The sequence below is a fragment of the Phasianus colchicus genome, chromosome Z (assembly GCF_987193195.1).
Source record: "Phasianus colchicus chromosome Z, bPhaCol1.hap1.1, whole genome shotgun sequence".
Taxonomy (NCBI): Eukaryota; Metazoa; Chordata; class Aves; order Galliformes; family Phasianidae; genus Phasianus; species Phasianus colchicus.
Genome location: NC_143476.1, coordinates 90820916 through 90846979, shown reverse-complemented (window position 1 = coordinate 90846979; position 26064 = coordinate 90820916). Strand labels below are relative to the sequence as shown.

At 48.4% G+C, this 26064-nt stretch overlaps 1 protein-coding gene across 6 annotated transcripts in view; it reads right to left on the bottom strand.

The window, feature by feature from the left end:
• CTIF (cap binding complex dependent translation initiation factor) overlaps window positions 1–26064 on the bottom strand; it is a 95334-nt gene that overhangs the window by 13001 nt on the left and 56269 nt on the right. For 4 of the 6 annotated variants that reach the window (XM_031597096.2, XM_031597097.2, XM_090132289.1 and 1 more), the window contains 3 exons: window positions 13616–14057; window positions 11883–12212; window positions 1446–1601 (listed from right to left, as the gene is read on the bottom strand). In XM_031597096.2, coding sequence (XP_031452956.1) covers window positions 1446–1601; window positions 11883–12212; window positions 13616–14057 — 928 coding nt within the window. The remainder of the gene's footprint in view (window positions 1–1445; window positions 1602–11882; window positions 12213–13615; window positions 14058–26064) is intronic. The other 2 variants (XM_090132288.1, XM_090132290.1) reach the window with 1 other exon arrangement.

Sequence of the window (26064 nt, the reverse complement as noted above, 5' to 3'; positions counted from 1 at the left end):
GTCAAGGTCTCAGCCCTGTGGTCATGAGCCAGTCACTTTGGGGCATGATGGAGAGCTGAATGGCTCTGGCTCACCCACATCAGCTGAGCTACGAGGTCTTCATCTCCAAGAAATGGAACAGCTTGGACAGAGTTGTCCTCTTACGGAACAAAGAGATTAAAGTTTAAGAAACAAGCTTCTGCATGGCATCTTGATATAATTAGTAACAGCTTTTTATGGAGCTGTTTTATAGCAAAAATATCTGTAATATGTGAAACTCGTGTCTTTAGCATGCCACCATGCCCCTGTGTCCCCAAGATGACATGAGCAATGGTGACATCACAGCAAGGGCAGACAGGAGTGTGTCGGGAACAATTCTGGCAGAAACAGGGCTGGGTTGTGTCATGGCTGCAATGGGAAACAGGAGCAACAGGAGGTCTTCCCAATGAAGTGACACACAGTGCTGTGGGCAGAGAATTTGGGGAAGTTCTGCTGTTCCTAGCATCTCTCTCCTACCTCCTCTGCGAGACACATGTGCCTTGTTGTGATGCCCCAACAATTTCTCACTGTTACACTCACTGTCTGTGAACTCTGCCCACAGTACTACAGCAAAGACAAAATGTTTATTATGCATTTGCATTCAGAGAAAATTTTCCATGTTAAAAGTCATTCCCAGCAATTTTTCCCCCACACTTTCCCTTGCTCAAGATCTAGCAGAGAGTGTATTAGAGTGACAGTGTGGGAGTAATGGCACAGGGGAGCTTGCCCTTCTCTCTTTCCTCTCTCTGTCTACTTCATCCACTCATTGGCATGAATGCCTCCAATCACAGAACAATTGAATGGCTGGGTTGGAAGGATCCTTGAAGATCACAGAAGCACAGAACCATAGAATGGTTGGGTTGGAAGAGTCCTTTAGGATCACAGAAGCACAGTACCATAGAATGGTTGGGTTGAAAGGGACCTTGAAAATCATCCAGTTCCAATTCCTGCAGTGGGCTGGCTGTCTCGCACCAAGGCTCCATCCAACCTGGTCTTGGGCACTTTCAAGAACAGGGCATCCACCTGTCTTTTAGAAGTTTCTATAGCTCCTCTGGTGAGGATTTCGGCAATGGTGAGATGTGCCAACCTAAACACTGGGTTTGCAGTCCCAATTGTGGGGCTTCGCCAAGCCTTTGAAAAAGAAGTCTTGCACAGACCATGTGGTTTTCATGAGCAGAATCACAGTGGACAGAAAAAGCCAAGTGCCCCTGGAGGCATGATAGAGTGAGAATTGTTCATTTCGGGAAAGCAAATCTCCAAGAATAACAGAGCAAACACAGAATTGTTTTAAGGTTGGAAAAGATCATCTAGTCCAACCCTAAGCCATCCCCACCATGCCCAACCCATCACTACGACACCTACAGATCACGGGCAATTCAGCACTGCAATTCAATTGCTTGGATGAGGACAACTTCTGAAGGCATTACCTCCCTGAGGCAGGTGTAGATGGGGCACACAAGGACTCGGAAGGGCTCCCCGGTGCTGCTCCTCATGGTGCCGAAGACCTCGCAGAGGAAGGTGATGAAGCCCAGCCAGCGCTCCACATCCCGCTGCTGCAGCTCCTCCCGCATGGTGAAATCCTTCTGCAAGAGGGATGGAGACAACGGGCTGCATTAGCAAAACCTCACTGCCGGGAAGAGGCGACAGCTGACGGGATGGAGAACTGGGAGGAAATGGAAACTCGGGGTGGGGGAGGAAGGCAGACAGACTGACTCTTTGGTAACAGTGCGGGGATTGCTCAATGTGAGCACAGTGGTTGGGATTTCAACATGGTGAAGCCATCAGAAAGTAGATCGTATAGAAACAACACCGACATCTGCAATATCACAGCTCATGGTGCTGGTGGCCTCTTCTGCCCTGCCCCTCCCCTTGGATGGACACGGGGCATTTTTTTCCCAGTGCACAACCAACACTGAACAACAGCAAGCAGAAGGACCTCAAACATTAACATATGGGAAATGTGATGGGTGCTGATGGCTGCGTTGAGTATGGTGGTCCACATTAGCAAGCTCAACCTACAGACACCAAGTAGAGTCTCAACTTATCCAACCCATAGACACCAACCAGTCTCCCAGCTTGCTCAACCCACAGACACCAAGCAGTGTCCCAACTTGCCCAACACAAAGACACCAAGCAATGTCCCAACTTGTCCAACCCATAGACACCAACCAGACCCAATTCTCCCAACCCATCTCAAATCCAGTGTCCCAGCACCCCCTGGGGTCTCACAAAATGATATGTCCAGAAGATGAAGGGAGCACAGCCTCGATAGAGAAAGGTCACCCTGCCCTGGAGCCACTGGATGCCAGGCCTGAGGATTATGAGAGTGCCACGATTTACAGAGCAACATCAGGAGCAAATTAGCTCCTCCAGCTAGGGAGGAAAAAAGGCTTTGCCCAAATGCTGGACCTGAAAAGGGGTAAGTGTGTTGGAGATGTGTGGCAAAGAGCAAGGAGGAACATGGAAAAACAAACAGAACACTTTCTGGAGGGCACCAGCACCACATGGATGGCACAGGAGAGCATGCTGCTCAGAGCCACAGCCTCTGCAAGACATCCTGCGTGGTACCACTTGTCTGTCTCCACAGTGACCCTGCCTTGGTATTAAAAATCAGCTGGCACTTCAGAAGGAAAGACCAAAGAGCAGAACAAGTTCATTCCCAACAGTGCAGTGCATTCTCAGTTTGGCTGCACGACCTCTTAACTCCAGAACTGAATAAAGAAGCTAGTATCATTTCATCTCCTTTTATACTGACAGACTGAGACAGAGGCTCAGCTGCTCGCAGGGCTCCAGCCATGCATGGGAGATCCAAAGAAGGAGCTATTTATACATTTCACTACAAAAGGAAAAAAAAATAATATTTGCATATGCAGGAAAAAACCTTGTAACACCACTGAACCACTGCTTAACCACACAGTGATGACTCATTCCTCTCTACGCCTGTTTCTATTGGGCAATTTCCCAATGTGTCTGCACTGAAATCAAACACTGCTGGGCTGTTTCGAAGTCTCCAGAGGAGTCTGCAGAGCTCTTCCTTCCGTTGTCCTGGGGTGGAGGAGTTATTGGCCAGCTCAGGTTATCACCCCGGGGTTACCCAATGGCTTGGAGTTCCCGCTTGGCTTTCTAGTGGAACAACAACAACAAAAAAACCAACGAGAAATGGAGAAATGCACTCCTCACATCCCAAGAAAGACAAACCCAGCCTGATTCTGCTCATCCTCACTTCTTCATTGGGAATGTTTCCCCCAGGCCTTACGGGGACTGACCTCCCTCAACTCTATCCATGCTGCATCACTGGAGCGTGTTTATCTGCAATCCATTTTTATGTCAGTCCATCTGTGCCCAGGAAAGCACGAGGATAATTTCAGTGACAAGTCAACTCAGAACAGCTTTATTTAACGTGGCAGCACCCACGTTCCTCATGTCCCAGAGACATTCTGCAGATGAATGATCCCTCACATCTGAGCTGGGGACCATGGAGTGGGATGAGGGCAATCCCCAGGAGCAGACGGAGCATCCTTTTGTCTGAGGTAGGGAACCCTTCAGAACCCTGCTGAACCTCTATGGCACCTCCACCACCCTGCCCCGTGAACTTTATTTGCTCTGGAAATGCCTCTATTAAAAAAAACACCATGGATGGGCCTGCCCCATGCTTGTGTGGTGAGGTCAGTGCAGTGAGCATGCCCTCTCTCATCAGTTTGGCTGTATTTTTAAACACACACAGTATTACTAATTTGGGGGTGCCCCAGCCTGTCGATACGATCCGAGTGCATTTATGGGATGACCTTCCTCCTTGTGAGCTTCTGCCAGCACTGGAAACAGCAAATGCTGTAGGGCTCTCTACTCATGTCAACCAACCAAAGCCCTCTTCCCTCCACGTAGTTGTATCTCACGCAGTGCTGTTGTGTGAATCACAGATATATCCCAACTGGAAGAGACCCACAGGGATCATGGATCCAACCTCTGTCTCCACCCAAACCCAGTGTCTGAGAGTGGTGTCCCAATGCTCCCTGAGCACTCGTGGCAGTGACTGCTGTCCTGAGGAGCCTGTTCCACACCCATTCCATAGAATCACAGAATCTCTAAGGTTGGAAAAGACCTCCAAGATCCCCAACCCACCCCACCAAACCCACTGATAATGTCCCCACATGCCAGATTCTCACAGCTCTGGAACACTCCACGGATGGGGACTCCCCACCTCCCTGTACAGTCAATGCCTGACCACTCTTTGGAGAAGAAATTGTTCCTAATATCCAACCTTAACCTCCCCTGGCACAACTTGAGGCCATTTTCTAAACTCCCAGTCAAAACAGTTCCATGAGATCACCTAAGACCAGAAGGAAGCCCCAGCAATCACAAGGAGAGGAGCAGAACCCCTTCTGTCTTGGTGGGCAGCAGCAGGCAGAGGAGCAGCGCTGTATTTCGAGCACCAGATCTCAACTTCAACAGCTGCAGCCCAAAGACATCCCTGGGGACTCGACCACACTTTTTAAAGCCAGGTCCCAAAAAGCTGTGCACCACCGACGCACAGTGGCTGTGTGAGAGAGCAAATGGGATAAAAACGAGGGTTTAATTTCAGCTCCACCACCTTCTGATGGAAACAAATCCTCTGCATTTGGGCTTGTTGCTTGGTAAACACCGGGCACTTCCTCTGGCAGCTCCGCTGTTTACTCACTGCCAAGGAGGGAGGAAATACTGAGTCAGAAATACTGCAAAAAAAGAAATGCAGAACGGTGAGGTGCTGGTGATCAGCGTGACATAAAAAGCTGTGCTGGACACTTGATGTTAGCGGAAATGTGCTGCAAAGGTTGGAGCCCTGAAGGGCTCTTTGGGAAGGGGCTGAGATAGTAATAAAGGCAGGAGGAGGGATGGGGCAGATGCAGGGTTGATGCATGCAGGAGGAGGTCAGGAAAAGCCTGACAAAGCCTTGGTGGCACTGGGGATTGATCCAACTTCTTGATGCTTGAGGTCTGTTTCCAGCCTCGCGTGGGCTCCTGTCACCTCCATCACTCTGATTTCCTGGGAACAATGTGCTCACCTTCCTCTGCACAGTGCTTTGGGGTGTGGGACTGAGACATGCAAATCAGAACAATTAGTATTACTCCAACAAAAGAGCTATTGACATTTAAAGCAGATAAACCTTGTAAATTGCAGATGACACCCTGTGCCCAGCCTTGCAGGTCTGGCCTTCACCCAGCTATGAGGCATTGCTCTCCCACAGGTTTCATCACTGTTTCCTTGAGCTGGATCTGCACCAGGAGAGCCCACATCTGCCTCTTCCCAGTTGCTTTGGTCACGTCACTTTGGCAAGAGCAGAAGATACAACTGGTGGCCTTCCACGTGGAGCTGGTTCCATCATCCCCACTCCGTGCATCTGTCTGGTCCTACTCTTGGGACCACCTGCCCAACCTGGGGACCTCATGATTGATTGCAGTGATGCTCCCGAGGTTCCCAGTTAATTATTGATTGGACAAGTTTTAAAGCACTCGAGGAGGAGCGGAGTAATGGATCAGCAAACAGCAAAGTGTTCCTGTTGATCTGGTTGCTGTGACAGATCTTGGAGCACTTTCTCAGTGATGCTCTGAGCTGGCTATGAGGGCGGAGCAGCCCAGTCTGGCCACAAAGAACAGCAAACACCATTTAGTGGTTGTCCTGGTATAAAAATCTTTGTTAATGAGCCTCTGAGTGCACATGTTGGAAAACACAGTGCCCTGAGGGTCAGCAAATTCTACAGCTGAGGTGTAGAAAATCTCATTTCTACCAGAACACATCAGCATCTCCACAGAGTTCCAAACCTCATACCTTATTAATGGAGGAGTACTTTTGAAGCTTCTTTTCAAGTGGGGTAAAGCTCAGAGCACAGCTGCTCTGGAAATGTATGAAAGAAAGAGAAGGAGGCACTTTAGGCACCCTGATTGCTTCATCAGATGTCCTCCACTGGCACCCAGGCTATGTTGGCCAACATGTCCTCCTCCAGAAGCCAACATGTCATCCACTGGCACCCAGGTGATGTTGGCCTACGTCTTCCTCCTCTGGTACCCAGGTGATGTTGGACAACCCATCTTCCTCCAGTTGCTCTCCTTGTTACTTAATTTTTAGTGTCACTCTACCTAGGCACCTCTCTGGGCTAATGCCGAATTCAGACTTGTTTATCACTGCTGCATAAAGACCCTGTGTTTCCCATGAATCTGGACCTGACTGTGATAGCTGATCTTAATCACAAGCCCCCAAAGCCTTGCCAGTCTGAGAACAAAGATATCCAAGGTCTCTGAACTGCTCTGTTTATCCCAAGAAACTCTTCACCCAGCAGGCTGATCTGTGTCAGCACTGCAGGACAAACAACAGCAATTTTTTTTGGCCTTCAAATATAAAAAAGACTGCAGAAAGACCTGGGAGTCCACAGGCAGACATCCAGGTTCATAGAAAGACAGGTTTTCCCTTCGTCTGCTCAGAGCATGACCAAGGAGGGAAGAGGAGGAGATGGGGTTAACAGCTCTCATCCAGACATATTCGTGGCACCCAGAGTTCGTGTCACATTTCATGCCGGGACCCTTTTCTAAATTCTTTTGGTCATGGGAGAAAATGCTGCAACTGTTTAGTCTACAGGGAGTGGTGGCTCTGGCCCAGCACTTGGACGCTGCTGAGCAATCATGCCGGCACCTCCAGCCTTATCTCTGCTTTCTGCCTGCCCTGCTGCACCAACAGCCAAGTGTCTGCTGGGCATGGACCACAGTACTGCTGCTGGTGACAGTGCTGGAGGATCCATGCGATGGGGATGAGCAATGACCAACAACCATGGTCCCAAAGTGAAGTACTGGTATACTAAGAATGTCACCATCCAGCTCTATTTACACAAAAGATTGCAGAAAGTCTTTCTTGGGTGCTAATGTTTATAGATCCTATGAAGGATCTGTAACAGGGAACTTCTACTACAGCAAATATTTTCCTTGGCTAGCCTTTTTTTTTCTTTTTCTTTTTCGGGATGAAAAAGATCCACTGATCTGTTCCCAATTGCTCCAGTAGATGATGCTGGCCAACACATCCTCTTCCAGTGTGGCCCAGGTGATGCTGGCCAACACATCCTCCAGTGGGACCTGGATGACATTAGCTGAAACGTTCTCCACTGGTACCCAGGTGATGCTGGCCAACACATCCTCCTCTAGTGTGACCCAGGTGATGCTGGCCAACACATTCTCCACTGGGACCCAGGTGACACAGGTGAACATCCATACCCTAAGTCCATACCCTACACACACTGCAAGCTCTCTGTCTCTAGTTTCACCTCCTGGTTCTGCTGGCCCAGAGGAGATATCAGTGCTGGGTTTCCAGCAGTGCCAGACAGCATTGTTCCATATGCTCCTTCCACCCTTCTTATATAAATAATGCAGTGCATCTTGCTCCTCACCTGAGCACACTGCACGCCTGCTGCCTGCTGATGGGGTCAGAAACCAGCCCTGGGAAATCCCTCACTTTACCCCACTTTGGGGTGCTGGAGGGTGGTCTCCAGGTCAGGTGATGCTTTGTCAGGGGCTCACCCCAAACATCTCAGTCCTGGGGGCACAGAGACATTGTCAGCAGCTTGGATCCACCTCTTACACTCAAACACATTTTCTGTGCCCCCACATTATTGATGGGGGGGGCCAACATGGGAGCAGGGATTTCCCAATCTTGCAGCAGTCTGACCCGGATTGATGCAGGGCAGTGGGAGCAGATGGCCTGGCAAGCTGCTGCATTAACTCGGCTGAGTCCCCGGGCTGGCAAACCTCATCCCATGTCCTGAGGATGGATTTGAGCCTTTTAAGAGAAAATGAGTCCTCTCCCCAACAAAACCAGTGAGATGAGAGCAGCTTTTAAGATTCCATCCAGCCTGGTGCAAGGAGTTCTTAATGTTGGGAGAATTCCTGAATTTCTTTGCATTTGGATGGATTTTCAGTTTTTTTTCTACATTTTTTTCCCCCCCCAGTCTGGGGATACCTCACTCAGCCCTGAGTATCCTCGCCACAGCGGGCAGCAGTTGCCTGGATGTGGCTGGGTTTGCAGGCAGGCTGTAGGCAGGCTGCACAGTCCACAGTCTCCACCTAGAGCCCAGCAGAGCCTCTGCTCAGTGCTGCAGGATCCGTCCATGCCTGATGCACCAGGAGCAGGGGGATGCTGCATGCCCAGCCTGGGGGGGATGCTCTCTTGGGAGATGGTGGGACCCCAAACAACATCCTGAGCTTACAGGGGGGCTGAGCCCTGCCATGGTCCAGCTTACTCTTCCCACATCCTTGTGCTCAGCATGGCAAACACTGCCCTTTGCATTCTGATCTATCAAAGGGAATCAGTAAGAATCAAAGAACAATTCAGCTTGGAAAAGACCTTCAAGATCACAAATCCAACCATCATCTGTCGGTCGATTCTCCAGTATTAATGCCACAACATTCCCACACAAAAAGGATTCCAGCTCAATTTTACTCTTCTATAAAGTCTCTTGTCTGACAGAAGACAAGACCAGGCTTTACCACCTTCCTGGCTGTCCCTTTCCAGAACTGCTTCCTTTGAACATCCCCAGTCCAGCATAGACACAAACACCCGTGTGAATCTCGCCAAAAGTCTCAGGATTTGAGTTCAGGTTTTGAAACCACAGAGAAGCACAGAACCGAGCCACGGAACAGCTCTTACTGGGGTGTCAGGAGGTTAAGCAACCAGAACCTCTCAGGTCAAATTCTGTGTCTGAGCAAGCACAAGGCTGAAGAGCACAGAAGAATCCCTGCAAGGATATGCAGTAGGGTTTATAATTGGGTATGCACTAGGGTATGCAACTGGAATGTAAGGGTATGTAAACACGTATGGAACAGAGCGTGCAACTGGGTATGCAATGGGGTATGCAATAGGGCATGCAATTAGGTATGCAATGGAGTATGCAGTAGAGCATGCAACTGGGTATGCAGAAGGGCATGCAGAATTGTATGCATTAGAGCATACAGTTTGGTATGCAATGGGGAATGCAACTGGGCATGCAGAAAGGTGTGCAACAGCAATAGCCCTTCTGGCCCCTGGCTCTGAGGTATCTCTCAATGCAGAGGTTTCATCTCAGGCTGAGTTGCACGTGTGAGCCCTGCGATGGGTTGTGCTGGGCGCTGTGCAGGGATGCACCTTTTATTTCTATTTTTTTTTTTTTTTCCCTAAGGAAAGTATCAGCCTTCTGTTTGATGTGTTGTTGGCCGGGTTGCTAAGGGGAGCAGTGTAAAATTACAGCCCCAGTGATGTCCTCTCTAATAATATACTCTGCTCTGCATAGCTCGGATGCAGACACATCTCAGCTATAAAGAGCACAGAGATTTCACCAGAGGAATACTCCAACTAATGTTACATGTGGAGGGTTTGTGGAAACTGCTCAACACCTCCCCACCAAAGAGAAGAGCACCACGGCCAGCAGAAGCCAGTGGATGATGCTATGACAAGCAAAAATCTCCTGCAGGAGCCTCCAGTTTATTAATTACAAAGGGACCTACAGAGGGGCAAAGAAACCACATATCTATCCACCAAGACATTTTCCATGCCATTGTCCCCCAAGGTCCCCAGTTCAGCTGTGCCCATCACAAGGGCTCACAAAGCCCCAGATCACTCCTGGTAACAAAACAAACCCAAGGAGGAGAAATCCCAAACGGAGCTCAACAAAAAGAAATCCCAAACTGAAACCAACAAGGAGAAATCCCAAACCAAACTCAATGAGGAGAAATCCCGAACCAAACACAACGAGGAGAAATTCCAAACTGAACCCAATGAAGAGAAATTCCAAACCAAATCCAATGAGGAGAAATCTGAAGCAAACCCAATGAGAGGAAACTCCAAATTAAACCAGGCCCAGCACCAAGCTTGGGGTCAGCAGCATCTCCCCAAAGGTGCCCAGCCACCCATCTCACAGCATCCCAATGGGTTCCTAGCATCCAAACTCAACAGCAGAGCTTGAATTTGGTACCAAAACACACAGAGAGGACAAAATGTAACCCAGGGTATTCCCAACATCCATCCTCTTGTTTCACCCCAATGCAGATACCATAGACTTTGGCACCCTAGATTCATTGGCCCTGTCTCAGCCAGGAGGGGCTCTTCAGAGGAGCTGTTGGCAGGGAGGAGATTCACAGCCATTTTGCTCCTAACAAAAAAGGACAAACAAGTCCATGCTGCCCAGCCCTTCAAAACAGAGGCATCTGCCAGCACCATATGGGGGAGCGTGGCTCAGAGGGGCACTGCAATCCCGATTTATCACACCCTGGTGCAGTGAGCTCCTTAGGTCCGGGGATTGGATTAGTCTGAAAGGTGCTGGAGAGACAAAAATCCAGCCCTGGAGCAAACGTTTTATTAGAGGTTTTTAATTAATGGGAAATGATCTAGAAATAGCTGTTGGAAAACATCTGTCTGATGGTGGAGATGTCACGGCTGGAGCTCAGCAATAGTGGGTTTTTCTAAGCACTGCCAACTCCTCAGTTTCACAGCTTCTGTTCCCTGGACATGGTTCCATCTCCAAACCTGAATGCGCCACAAAAAAGACTGATGTGGGGCTGACCAAAGGATGCCACAGATCTGTGTGGGTGCACTGATTCTTCCGTTTGGAAAAAGAAAAGAGCCAACCGTTTGCAGAATGTCATGATGCTTCACTATCAAAACGAAGTGCTTTCTCATTTCTGTTTGATTTCTCTGCAGGTTTGCCAAGCAAGCACTGTGCTCCCTCCCTGCACCCTGAGCACGGCGAGCTGAGTTCTGTGCTCCTGGGAAGAACTCAGGGACTCTCTGGAGAAATGAGATCTATTATTTATCCTGCTCTTGTGCCACAGTGAGCTGGATGTGTATCCATTCATTACTGCACACAATGCTGATGCACACATCAGCTTGCTGGGTCTGCTGGAAGGGGTTTCCATTATTGTTCCTTCTCTGTCTGTTTCCCTTGTTGATAAGCATCACCATGATACAAGACCAGATAATGACCTAACCTAAAAGACCTAATAACCAAACATTAAAACCCCTTAATGTTTAAAAAATGACAAATATGTTGGTTTCTTGGTGCTCAAGTCATAAAACTGAACTTAAGAAGTCTTCCTTCATTGCACTCTTAGGAAATACAAGCCATGTTGGCTGTGGAGATCCCTTTCCAATGACACTGTGGCTGTTGGGTGGGGAAGGAGCCATCCTGCCCTCCTTGGTGTGCTCTGGTACCCATGTCCACCCTCACCTGGATCCCTTCATTTTCACCCCCACGCTCCTCATTCTCAGCCCTTCCAGCAGCCAGAGTCTCAAAAGCAAGAGCAGTGTCTCAGAGAAAAATACTGAGAGATACAAGAAGAAATACAAGTTGGCTTTTGCAATGCACGTGTCAAAGGTACCTGAAGAAAGCAGCTGAGCACCCTGGCTGGAGGATCCAGAATTACTACAAACAAGAGGGAGATGGAAGACCAGCCCATGGTAAAGGACTGATTGCTAGCGTAGCAGAGCCCTGAATCTGATAGACAACAGAGTATTGTCTTATCAGCATTCCTCTCATTTCCACATGGAAATCTGTTGCCAAAATATATGTGTTTCCAGACCAAGTTTTAATCTGAGAAAAAAGAAGAAAAAAAGAAAAAAAAAACATCCAAGCACAACCAAACGTCCCCACTGAGCACTGCTGATGTGGGTGCTGCTGCCCACACAACTTGAAGGCAGTGGAGATGGCAGAAGATGACAGCTAGCCATTAAGGATTGGCACCAATAAAACTGGAGAAACGCTTTTCTCATCACGTGGACTTGAAAGGAATTTGGTGAAAGTTCAGCTCCTGCCCAAAAGCACGGTAGGATCAGGTGGGGTGAAGCTGCAAGCACCTAACTAAATCACTCCATCTCTTTACCTGCAGCATGTTGAGGAGCAGACTCCGGAACTTGGTTCCTTCCACCATGAAGAGGGCCATTTTGTCACAGAGCTTGGCAGCCGTGGAAGCAAAGCTGCGGTCTGTCACTGCTTTCTGGTAGATGGTTTTAACTATCTCCCCAAGCATTTCCTCAGAGTTGGTGGAGTTCTGAGCCTCCTCCATGAAGGTGGTCAGCTTGGAGTCAACGTCACTGCTGTTGTTACGCATGCTGTTAAGGATTTCAATTAATTTGTCCATTTTGTTCTTTTCAGGATGGGTGGTTTCCACCGTGACTTCGTCCTGGTCCGTGAAAAGGGAAAGACAAGGCGTCTGTTACACAAGGAGAAAACAGATAGGTCAGCCCTTGTCCTTCCACAAAGTGCAAAGGGGGAAAGGGGTTGGGAAGACATACACACAGACCCCCAAAAAATCAGAGCATCCCCATCTCAGCACTGAAAGCAAGCAGTGTATGAGCCCCAACCCATAAATGCTTGGTTTCCTCATTTCGCCCAGTACTCAATCCCAGGTTCTTCCTCATCAGCTCAGGGAGATGTGCTCAAGGCTCCAAGCTGGAATGCCCAGCTCAGACTGGCATTCTGCCTTCTTCTGAAATTTTATCAAGCATCTGTCCATCTCTCCCCATGCGTCCAGCCTGCTCTGGTCTGCTCCCTTCTCCTCCCTTAGTTCAGTCTTAACAGATATTGCACAGAGCAAATCTGGAGCAATTCTTTGGACATCCCCAGCGCCCACTGACAAAGCAGTTGTGTTGACTACACACACCCAAAAGTGGGTGCCTATGGGAAGTCTTTCTTACAAGATTCTAAATCCACAAGACAGGCACTGAAGTGAATGCTCTGAAAGTCTCTGCTCTACTCCCGTTGCTTTAAATAACATAAAAATAATGAACAAAATCTCTTCCTCCCCCTCGTGCCACATACATAAATAGTAAATGCACATGCACTCAAAGGTGTACATTCCCAACATGCACTCCCATGGAACTGTATATGTTCAGGTTATTTTTGCTGCACGTTTTGAAAATCTCACTGGAGATACCCCCATGAATGCACTTTCCAGTCTGAAAAGAGATTCTCGAGAGAAGGAATCTGAGTTGCACAGGGGGCAAACGGAGATATCATCTCCAAATTCCTCAGAAATCTGAGTCTGAATATTGTTTCCAGAAAGGATTTCTCCTCCGTCACTTGCAAGCAAGGGTTTTGTTATTGTTGGGTTGTTGGAAGGAAGGGGGAAAGATAAGAGAGTTTCAATTCATTACTGAGATAAATGCATATCAACGTGAGAGTAGCTGACTCCAAACATTCAGCATTCAAAGCATAGTATTAAGCTCTAATTCTTTAACTGCAGACACAAATTGCCTTTTTTAGACCTCTCTGGGAGCAGATGAGCCCTCTAGTCTGGAGGCAATCTGCTGAGATCACTGCTGAGGAGGGAGAGCCCACGCTTGCCCCATCCTTGCAAGCGATGGAAGAGTTCCCGATCTTAGAAAACTCCCCTTGGGAGCAACCTCATTGAACAAGCCTTAACACTGTGTCAATAAAGGGCCTCCCAAGGAAGCACAAAGACACTTCAAGACAAGCAATGACACCAGGAGACCAAGAGAAGTTGTGTGCACTCACGGAAATGTCTCCTGAGCCCAGCCCACCTCTGCACGGAGCACGGCCAACCACCAGGCTCTTGGAGAAGGGGAAAGCCAAAGTTCACCTAAGAAATAATACCTTTTCTTTTAGTCTCCTCCGCAGCCTGTCTTTGGAAGACTGAAGCAGGTTGATCTTGGGCCTTTCCCCAACGCGCTCGTGAATGCTGTCCTTCCTCTTGGTCTCCACCTCTGGGCTGTATGGCTGGGGCTGCTTCTCCACCGCCTCTGGACTGCGCTGCGTCTCCACAGGACTGTGCCCTGTGCCAGTGGAGGTGTCCTCGATTTTCAGATTCTCAGTCTCTTTGGTGTTCCTGTGCGTTTCTTTGTCATTGGGCGAGTGCTTCTGGTTGTGGTGCCATCGCCGGTTCTGGCTGTAGCCGTGGTGGCCTGGTCTACCAGAGGAGTGAGGGGCCTGGCCTCCTTGGTAGAGCTTCTGGTGATCTCTGTTGTGTTTGGTACCACCTTGCTGATGGTCTGCGTGCTGCTGGGACTTGTTCCCACCAGGAAGTCTCTGTTGTCTCCTGAAAAGTCAAAGGAAGACATTAGTACACTCCTCCTGTGTGGACTGGTAGAAAAGCAACAAGAATGAGGGACACCTTTTCTGAGCAAAGTACCAGAAATCATATTTTTTCATAAAATGGCTTAATTCATGCAATGTCTCCATTCCCGGAGGTGTCCACGGCCATGGATGGAGCCCTGGGCAGCCTAAACTGGTTGGGGGGCACCCACACCACTGCAGGGCTGGGGCTATAAGGTCTCTTGCAACCCAAATATTCCACAGTTCTTTGGTTCTACGATCACTAGATTCCCTTCCAACTCAATCATTTTATGGTTCCATGATCTTTAAGGTCCCTCCCAACCCAACCATTCCATGGTTCTTTAGTTCTGTCATCACTGAGATCCCTTCCACTCCAACCATTCAATGATTCTTTGGTTCTATGATTCTTCAAGGTCCCTTCCACCTAACCATTTTGTGGCTCTAGGATTCTATGGTAACACGGTTTTGGTTTCTAGGAATATCTCTCCAATGTTCTTGTGTGAGATACTTCTTGCTTCCACACTCTGCCAGGGGAGAGTTGGCCAGCCCCAACCCATCAGTGGGACATCACATAGGGAAGCAATGTCAGGAGTTCTCCAGTGATTTGCTGGAGAGACAAGGATCCAACAAGCTTCTTGTTGCCAAGACTGCAGCTCCCCATAAAACCCAAATAGCCTAATGCAAGAAACACTTTGGCAGCCCCTTTGCTTTTGCATCCTAACTTTGGCTTCTACACCCAACCATCTCCAGTGATCTGCCCAGCTTGACTGGGGCTCTCAGATGCAGCCACTGCTGCAGAAGGAGGGCCTAGAAAGAGGGAGCTTTCCTCTTGTTCCTCCTCCAGAAAGCCAGAGTGAGAGGAAATTCCCTCCAGCAGATGCGGCCAGAGCATCCTGCACCCCTCCACTGAGCTTGGACATCACACATTTCTACATGGGCTGCCAAGACAACATTATTATGGCTTGCAACACACACACACACGTGAGCAGAACAGTGAAGGAAGAGCAAAAGCCTTTTGTCACCCAAAGGGCAAAGCTTTGGGCCTTTTAATTTCCATAGCAGAGCTCTGAGCGCGCTTGGGCTCAGGAAGGGGCCAATCACAACTCCACCAGTGGCTAAGCCAGCCCCAGAGCCAGCTGTCAGCCGAGCTCTAAGGCAGCCCACAGGAGCTCCAGTCCCACACTGGGAAGCCAACAGGCTCCCAGCACAAAGCTCAGTGCTGGTGCTTGGCTGCAGCACGATGGATGCGCGGGGTTCTCGGTGGCAGGGGAAGGAATCTGTGTTCAGTCTCAAACCATCAAATCCGGTTTTCAGAGATATTCAACATGTTTTCTTCGCAAGCTGAATGGCAGGGAATGAAAACAAAACAGAAAAAAAAAAAAAAAAAAAAGAAGAAAAAAAAAAAGAGATGGGGAAAGCTTTCCTGTTTGCTGGAGCCTACGAGCGTTTTACGAGTACAGATCCTCCACATAAAGTTTTCCTGGCATTTCTTTGTTTCCTCTCAGCAACGCAATCATATAAACCACTTTGTAAAATGCATAAAGAGCAACGCTTATTAAGAGGGGAATGTCAAAATAAGAGTTAGCAGTACCTCTTATCGAGCACTAAGCCCTCACATGCTCCAACGTGCAGGAGTTCTGCTGATGCAATTCAGCATTCCCTCATTGTGGTTTTGCTCTTCTCTTGTCTTCAGCATTGGAGTTAACTGTTTGGGTGCACTTTCAGCTTTGGGTGTTTGGTCACGCGCACTTAGATTACAAATATTGCACCAAAATGGTCAAAGTTGCAGAGAGAGAAAAATAAATTCACACTCAAGTCCATGTGGAAGGGGAAAGGTTATTCAGTTTGGGGCTTTAACAATGAGACAGGGAGAGCAAAGGCAACGAGGACAGCTAAAAGGCAAAATTCACATGGCCGGGACAGAACAAACACGAACACAAACCAAATCTCTGCAGTCCCTGACCACAGGATGGAAAACACCAGAGTTAAACGAGTTAGGGGAAAAAAAAAAAAATGCAAGAACTAAAAGGCAAAGGAAGGAGAGTGGCAAACAAGCAGCAGTGTCCGTGACTTGGCAGCAGCCTCGGGTCGAGACAACAATCCAGCGTTCCAGCAAAGACTCGTTCTGTGCTATTATCTTCCCAACACCCCAGCAAAGAAGAAAAGCCAAGAAGAAATAGGACTCTTTGCAGAACAAAAAGCCAAAGGAGGGAGAAAAGGACCCCAAACTCAAACTTTTATATCTGCAGAGCATTGCAAAGCCTGGCGGATGGGGATGACCATGGCAGAGGAGCTCCCAGGGCTGAGATCTTGGGAGGGGGTGGGATGGGGGCTTGGAGAAAGGCAGATGATGGACACGAGAATGGGGATGGACAGGAGAATGGGGATGACCTGCAGCTGTTGGCTGGGGCAGGGGTTCATGACTTGAAGGCTTTCGGGGTCCATGGATTGGATGGATGGCCCATGAGAAACGTTAGTCCTGAAGACAGGACCAGAGCCAAGCCGAGGCACCTACACCTCTGGGCAGTGTTCATTCTGAAGGGTTGCATTAGGACAGATCAGCCATGGTAGAAGATTGATTTCCCCCGTTTGCCTCACCCAAATGTTTTGCTGAAATGTCTGGGTGAAAAGAAATCTCTTCAGTCTTCCCAGTGATGACGGCATCAGCCTCTTCCCAAGCAGATGAACTTCTAAAAACCCCAATACGAGGCCCAGGGGAAAACCCTTTGCTCTGTAGAAAAAACCAGCCACGTAGCCTTCCTCACTTCCATGCTCCACTATAGAAGATGCTCCTGCTGCATCCCAGAGGTTCCCAGAGGTTTTCTGGGCCATGGAAAGGCAAGCTGGATTTCTTCAGTAAAAGAAAATATCCCAGAGCACATCGTTTTCCTACCTGCTGCCTGTTCATTTAATGTTGAAGAACTATCTTCCATGACAATTCTATTTCAACTCAGAACTCCCACTGGGTTCAGTGGGACTGGGAATTTGGGCATCTGTCAGTGTGGAAACTAAAGAGACATTCAGAGCTATGGAGCAACCGCAGAAGTATGAGGGAAGGCAGTCGGGGTATTGGAAATCAGATGGTAGAGTTTGTGCTATTGTTTCTCCACTGTTTTTTTTTTTTTTTTTTTTTTAATTACCAAATGAGATACCTTTCAACAGAATTTAGATCCGACATATGTTTGCTCTGCTGGAGGAGCCTATGCAAACAAATCTAAGGCTTCAGCTGTCTCAGTGATTACCAGCCTACGTGCTCAGAACTATAGGATTCCTACAAGTTTGACTACATCGCTTGCTCCCAAGGAGAGAGGCTGGAAGGCACAAGGCTGGGGAAAATAACTCCAGACATGTGCACAGCTGTGGTCTAACACACAGTTGCTCTGTCCCATCAGCTCTGCTCATATCCCTTGAGCTATACCCATCCTCTGTCCGGCGTGTCCAAAGCCAGAGGACAGCACAGGGTTATAATCTCCTGGTGATTGCATGCAGATTTGCTTAGGCAATTCCTGGAAATGTGGAGAGGTAAGGAGCTCCATCTCCAATAGCACTTGTGAAATTCACCCGGTTGGGTGGAACAGACTGCAGTTAGTCAGCAAATGCCATTGCAAGGCATTAAGATTTGTTGCCAAAATGGACTCTGTGGGATCTCCCACCCCCCCATAGGGACACCAGATCCCATTTATTTGTGGCATCCCTCAAAGAAGAGCTTTGGATCAGGCTGCAAATGGAGAATATACAGGGCTGGCTCTATGGGTTGGAAGGACACCTTTCTCCTTTCCTCTCTCCCACCTTCATTTGAAAATCCCACGGTAATCTTCCATTGAGAAGAAGGGAAACTGAGGTCTTGGAGGCTATGATTATGGGATGCATCAACTTGCCCAACCTCGCAAATTCCTGGGAAGCACTTTAACACACGGATTGGCAGGATGAGTGCTCCAGGTGCTACCTCACGTTGTATGAGTTCTGATGCTGCATGGGCACATGTAACAATGATCAGTGATGTATATTGCTATTGTTCAGTGCAGGGAGCACTACAGCCCAGCCCAGACATGGCTACGTTCTATTCCACTCTCTATGACTGAGAGTGGGAAACACTCAAATAGGCTTGACGGTTCCACACAATTTAATCAAAAACCTCAAAATTCCCCAGAAAGCAACAACCACCAGCTCCAAGCATGAAGAACACAGGAATTCCGTGTACTTTCCTTTTGGCTTTCTCTCTCAAACTGGTTTCACTTGGCTCCAGTTTCATTTTTATTTGCATTTTTCTCGGAGGAGAAGAGAACAAGATGTCATGTTCACTTCTGAAAACGAAAATGAAATGATTCACATCTCTTTTATTCCTTTCTGTCACTAAGGTTCAAGTCTACCCCAACCACTAGGAACAGCCCGAGCGTCTGAGCAGACATGCTATTTTGGAAGCATAGAAAATCCACCAGTCAAAACCATAGAAACAAGGACTCATTAAGGTTGGAAAAGACCACTACGATCTCCAAGTCCAACCCCAAGCCATCCCCATTGTGCCCACTGACCATGTCCCTCAAGGTGGAGGTGACCCGGCTCTAAATCCCCCTTTGAACACTACAGATACAACATAAACTTGAGGTCTTACAGACACACATCTCTGAAAACATACAACAAACTCCAGAAGACCAGCACAGCCAACAAAAACAGCGTTAGGTGGGTGGAGATTGTTCTGACAAGGCTCACAATGAAACCACGTGGCTGTGGGGAGAGGCACTGGGAAGTCTTCAGAGAAGTCACCCAGCTGGGATCAACTCCTCTCTCGTTTTTTTGGGATCTTGTGTCTTTCTTTGTCTGCTAGAGGTGATTGTGTTTGACCTTTACAACAGAAGTAGCCTCGCCGTAAAAGAAAAGGGAAACGTTGGAGGGCTTCATACAGAGAAATAGAAGGAGTTCGAGTGGGAATACAATCAAAAAATAGGGCTGATGTGAGGCATGGTTCCTCATCTTCTGCTACGGGATGCTGACTGATCTGGTCTTGTTGGGCTGGAAGGACATGCACTAAGCCCATCTGAGCACTGAGGAGCAAATCTGGCCACTTCCAAAGACCCATGGAAGTCCTCACAAGCTGGCTGCCTGAGTCAGCTATTTTCTTCTGAGCTTCATGGAAACGAATCTTCGGGAGGAATTTAAATAGCTGTTTTGCAACACCAGCTTGGGAAAGACATCCTAAATACAGATGGCATGCGAGATAGCTCTGAAACAGCTCTTTAAACACTTTGCTGGATCTCCCACAAATCATTAGGGACGTCCGGACGTGGCCCATTGCACAAAGTGAGCAACCAGTGAGGAAGACAACCCCAGACCTCGAGGCTGGCTGCCCGGATGGGTTTAGAAATCACTGCAGTGACTGAATGTAGAAATTGCTCGGAAATGGTTTTCTTCATAGACTGTTTTGCTTGGAATTATGTTTTAGGATTCTTAGTGTGCCGTAAACATTATAGCAGAAATGACATGAAAATCATAGGGAAATTCAGCGACAAGGAAATTAATCCATTTTAGCTGAAGTAGTTCAAAAGTGAAACATAACCACAGCATGGAATGTTTCCCAAAAATCTGCTGAGCTCAAACACACGCGGATGCTGGACTGCTGGTAAGAACACGAGCAGAATGGATATAGATTCATCCTTTACTGCTTTGCAATAAAAGAGCTTATATCCCAGACTCCAGGCTCCCTCCTGTAAAAATACACCAGGACCAATCGGTTATCCTGAGATCAGCTAATCCTAAGAGATATAAGATGTAAACCCACGCCAAGATGCATGGCTCCCAGACACAGCCCCATCCTTCCACGATCCCGTCCCCAAAGACACAACCTAAATAGCACGCATGGACTCCACCTGCTGCCTTTTTGCTCAGCTGTCCTCCTACAGACCTCCGTGACTCTTTGACCTACAGCAAGGAAACATCCTAGGTTTTTCCATATCCTATTTATACCAGAGCTTTTGAGTGAAGAAATAAATGTCTTTCCTCTAGAAGCTAAAGCAAGATTTGACAGGACCTCCTAACAGCTGCCCAGACACATGAGCTGATCCCAAGTCCATGGCAAGCAATGACTTCCAACGTGTGGAGGTGGTACAACACCAACCCAATCAGCTGAGATGCTTTAACTCACGTGTACCAGAAGCCTTCAGTTAGCACTCAACGAACTTCTTCAGAAAAGATGTTGGCTATTCTGGCATTTAGGACCATGGAGCTTTAGGAGCTGGGACCAATCTGGGCGTTGACTTATTGATGATTCCAAGACAGCCTTGCCCAAATGGCATGTTTCAATACGTCTGTCCTCCTGTCAACAGATGAATTTTCTCCTGTTCTCCCCACCCCTGCCTCCCTTCTCATGACACCACCAATGCTTGTTGTGTCAGGGAATGATCCAGTCTGAAAACTGCTTTTCTCTTGGATGAGTTTCCCAGTCTGAATGATGTGGATGGGAACACGCAGCCCAGGGTGATGGATGGAGCTGGGTCACCTTCTGCAGCTCCAGTGGAGCATCACTGCCTGGGGACCAGCACCCCCAGCTTTAAGCTGGGATGATCTGGAGCACAGGGAATGGTTGGAGCAATGTCATAGCATCATACAGGGAGGCAGGGTCACGAAACATTAGCATTGCATGAAATGTTTGCGCTTGGAGCTGGACTGCTGTGGCTTTAGCAGGAAGAAATGGAAACCAAACAGTTAACGAATGTCCAAAAATAGAGCGGAGTTCACTTGTCTTTTTTTTTTTTTTTTTTTTAATTTAATATGGAGATGAAAAATCCCTGGGTGATTTACGTGCCAGCAGAGATATTAGCTGCATATAATAGATGCAATATTTTTAATACTAATATTTTGGGCAGAGACAAGAGTGGGAATGGAAAGTATTTCCAGTGCCTTGACTTCTTTATTTTGCAAACATCAGTTGCTAACTGGGGTCAGACAGAAAGATTGTTTCTGCAACAAGAACCCAAACAACTTGAGCTGGCAACTCCTTCCCCCAGCAATCGTGCCAGGAGGCCCGGGGTCTGCGAGACCAACATTCCCACAGGGCTTGCAGGGAGGAGGAAAGGTGGTAGATGCTCTGCTGCTGTACATTTGGGGTAGAATTCTATGTAAAATGAAAGCATTTTTGGCACTGAGGAGCTGGAAACGCTCCATCAAAGAGCAGCAGAGGAAGGTGCAGCCACAGCCCCTTCACTGCCTTGTCCCTGGTGTGCTCTATGGAAGAGGGGATGTTCTGCTGAAAGCATGCTGAGGTGGTTTCATTTCTGATTATTCTTCTAGGGAACAGCTCTGGGATGACTCCACCGTGACTCTTCTCAAGGACTTTCCAGGCAGGTTGCTTGAAAACCAACAGGTCACACTGCCATCAACCAAAGCAAACCCCAATGCCTTGGGTGGTGGGTGATTCCGGAGTAGCGTGTTAGTCTCACTTGCAAAACTGCAAAACCTGCCTTGAGTGCTGACTCTTGCTTTGTGTATACAGCTGGAGAGTGAAGGTAGGCACAGCACACAGCACTTGGAAGCTAACTCTTGTGATACCAGGAGAAGGATGGTTCAGAATAAACAAAAGATTATTTCTTCACATCATACACAGTTAAACTGGAGTTACGTAAGCTATATGCTCTCCCCGTGCTCCCCTTGGTATCTGCCCTCACAGAGCCACAGAATCATGGAATCCCAGAATTACAAATGCTGGAAAAGATCACTGAGACATCAAGTCCAACACCCCACCATACCCACTCATAGGATCATACAATCACTAAGGCTCGAAAAGACCTTCAAGACCACCAAGTCCAACCCCAGCCCATCCCCCCCATTCCCACTGACCAGCTCAGGCTATGAGCACGGACCCAGATGTTTTGGCATGCCCAAAGGCAGCTCCTCGACTGGCAGACCACCAATGCGTGATCACAGCTGACTGCAAACGGAAAGTGATGCTGCAGCACAGAGTGCATGTGCTTGTCCTGTGACACCATGCAATAGGGCGAGCCATCTCAGGGCTGGGTGTAGGATTTGCAGTGTAATGCTTTGCCAGCAGCACGGGCAATTAACAGCACCGGCGTACGTGTGGTTGTTCATTAAGTAACGCAATCACCCAGCTGAGCCCTTTTAGGAACAAACCACCAAGACAATATTGGCCTCTGGGGACCTGCAGTTCAGACAATTAATTTAGTGCAATAACTCACAGCGATGCTGCAGACAATCAAAACGAGTGAAACCATGATCTGCCTGTAAATTGCCTGTAACTAACACCTCGCTGATGCACGGTGCACCACCGCTGGCCCCCGGTTTCCATGGCAGGGTGCTGACTGTATCTGGGTACTTCTATGTGTGTGAGTGATGATCCAGCTTCTGGATGGCATGCCACTGATGGGCTCAGGATGTCTGCTCTTGGCCCCCAAGTAGAGCCCTATGGTGGCTCCATGTCTTGCCACCAGCAGCTACAGGGCACAGAGGAGATGGGATGGTGCGTAGGATTGAAACCTCCAGACACTGCCACAGAGTCACAAAACATCCTGAGTTGGAAGAGAAACACACAGGGACCACTGTCTACACAGCACATAAACCCAAACCCCGTAGCTGAGAGAAGTGTCCCAAGGCTCTGTGAGCTCCAGCAGTTGCAGGTCACCATAAGGGAGCTGCAAGGTGTGAAGAGCTATAGGCCAGTAGAGATGCAGGGCCTTGTGAGCTGTAGGGCCATGGGGAGCTGTAGGGCCATGAGGGGCTGTAGGGCCATGAGGGGCTGTAGGGCCATGGTGGGCTGTAGGGCCATGGTGAGCTGTAGGGCCATGGGGAGCTGTAGGGCCATAAGGGGCTGTAGGGCCATGGTGGGCTGTAGGGCCATGCTGAGCTGTAGGGCCATGCTGAGCTGTAGGGCTACGAGGGGCTGTATGATCATGGTGGGCTGTAGGATCATGGTGGGCTGTAGGGCCATGGTGGGCTGTAGGGCCATGGTGAGCTGTAGGGCTATGAGGGGCTGTAGGATCATGGTGGGCTGTAGGGCCATGGCGGGCTGTAGGATCATGGTGGGTGGGCTGTAGGGCCATGAGGGGCTGTAGGATCATGGTGGGCTGTAGGGGCATGGTGGGTTGTAGGGCCATGAGGGGCTTTAGGCCACTATGAAAACTGTTTCAACTCTTTCATCTGCTTCCCTTCCTCTCTCATGTTCCAAAACCACTTGTTGAACTCAATATAGAACTGCAAATCGCCTTGCTTGCCGCTAGTTTTCAGCAAACACACAGTGTGTCTGAAATATTCTGCTTTGTTCCAGCGAGGAACAGCAATTCTGCACCAAAATAACGCCTCAATATTGTTGCTTTCTGTAATAAACATCCTCTCCACTCACTGCAAACCTCTCAATAAATGGCTCTGTAAGAACAAAAGACATTTCTGCATTGTTTCAAGTTCTCTTCCTTTCTGAAAACCTCAATTAAAACAGTGAAAAAGCCAACGCGTCACTTCTATACTCTGTAATTATGAACTCATTTCCATTCACTCTCCCAGCAGGAGAGCTTTGTCCTGCTGACCTCTGGGAACGGCTCTTCTGAGGCTTTTCCAAAATCTCCCAGCACTAAAAATGACACGTTAATATCAACCATGAAAGCAAGCTCACCTTCACGTTCACCCAAAATAATGTGTAATCTTAAAAGCACAGAATCATAGAATGGCTTGGGTTGGAAGGGACCTCAAGGATCATCAATCTCCAAGCCCCCTGCTGCATTCAGGGCCACCAACCTCCACATTTCATACCAGCCCAGGCTGCCCAGGGCCCCATCCAACCTGGCCTTGAACACCTCCAGGGATGGACGGGGCATCCACAGCCTCTCTGGGCAGCTGTTCCAGCACCTCACCACTCTCTCTGTGAAGAACTTCCCCCTGACATCCAACCTCAATCTTCCTTCCCTCAACTTCAAACCATTTCCCCTTATCCTGCTGTTATTCACCCTTTCAAAGAGCTGACTCCCCTCCTGTTTGTAGGCTCCCTTTAGGTACTGGAAGGCTGAATCTGAGATCTGAAATCCATGGTGAGTGGTATTCCTGCAACTATTTTTATTTGTGAAGCACGCCTGAGCACCGACCACGAATAGAATAGCATGGGAGAGGCTCTGGAAACAACTCTAAAAGCAGAATGGATATCAGTGGAACACAAAACGCCAGCTTGATGTAAAGAGTTGTCAAATCAATACCTTGCATGATAAGCTCTAAGTGATGCTCGGGCTTTTCTTACTAATCCCATCAAATATTTCCGGTACAAAAGCCTGACCTCCCACACTTCCAGGTGTTGTGGCACACCTATATGTATATATTTATCTCCTTTTAACCTTTAGGACCTAATCCAAACAGCACAGCTTAGCTAGAGCCAAGGATCCAACAGCTCAATGAACAACACCCCAAATCCCACCTAACTCCAAGGATTTGAGGAGCTCACATTTTATCTGAACTGCTCAAATGGTACCCACAGTGCCTGACCTGAGATGCCACTACATTGCTGCAGACCCCTGGTTTACCCATCTCCTGCCTTAGGACACACCAGACTCACAAGCTGTGTGTCCACCCCCAGTTACCCACCACTGGAGAAGAAACCCTCCAGAAGGTGCTCATTGTTAAGATGTGTCCTCCATGAGATGGGAGAGGATGGGCTGTCCAGCCTAAGGTCTACATTCTTGCTGAAGACAAAACAGAAATCCCAGTGATTTCTCTGTAGGGAGACGTTTTGGTTTCATTGCTCCCACAACTCTGTTTTTCAGACTTGCTTGCCTCAGGCCAACATGGGAAGGTGAAATAAAGCACAGAAACCTGTTCTCACCCTTAATCATCTTTGCCACTCCCCAGTGGGCTCCTTCTAGGAAACCTCTGTCCTTTTTGATCAGGGGGTCCCAGAACTGGACAGAGTCATCTGGCTGAGAAGAACCATCCTCCAAATGCCAATGACTGCATCCCCACTGAGAATTAAATCATAGAATGGCTTGGATTGGAAGGGACAGTTGAGATCATCTAAATCATCTAGACCACCTAGCATGACATGGGCAACCTAGTTATGGACAGTATAGTAGGATCCAGATGTCAGCATCACTGGGAATGCCCTACAGCACTTTGGCTCCCAGCCCATTCTGGTCCAAGTCTCACAATATGCTCTGGCATCCAAAATAGCAGCTGCATTCATGGAGGTGAATCCCAGCAGTCTCTGCTAAAGGTGAGAAACTGCTGGGAGGCCTCCCACGTGCTCCACGAGGCATTAGTAACATTATAAAACCCCAAACTTACCCAACAGACCTCAGTTTCTGTTGAGGTTTGGTAACAGTGAGGTGCCCTGCTGATGGCATGCAGGTCTTTCAATCAGCAGCAGGGACACAGAAAAACAACCTGCAAAGCCTCCTGATGCCATAAAGTCTACTGGCAGCTGGGCAATTCAGGTTAAATTTAGTCTGCAGTACAGAGGTCACGTCAGTCGCCGAGATCATAAAAAAAAAAAGAGAATAAAAAGTCCTGTGTTGCACAGGCTTTATGTAATGCCAATGCTGCTCTCAATTGAGAGGTGAACCCTGCAGCTGGGAAACGCACCCAGCTTGCTCCTGCCACTGCCTCCTGGCATTAAAAAAAAGGAACAATGAAAGGAAAGGATTACATTTGCTCAGATGGGCATCTCTTTACCACTCTGTGCCATACCCAGGCAAACCAGGCTGGTGGAGGAGGTACACGTCTCCCACTTCTGCTCATCTGGACTCACACGTATTTTTTGACATTTTGTACTGTTTTGGGAGCAGGAAAGTAGCTCTTAGGTGGTCAAGTCCAGGGCTGATGTTAGAGCCAAGCTTGACTGATCTTCAGATGGCTTCTGTGCAGCTGCTGGACCTTCTGCTGGGATCACTGCGCAGTCAGACCACCACAGCCCAGCTCCTTGCTGCTCTCCTTTCCTTGGTAGCAATCACAGCAGATCTTCTTCCCAGTCTGCACCAGGTGGCCAGTTGTCATTTACTTTTCATCGT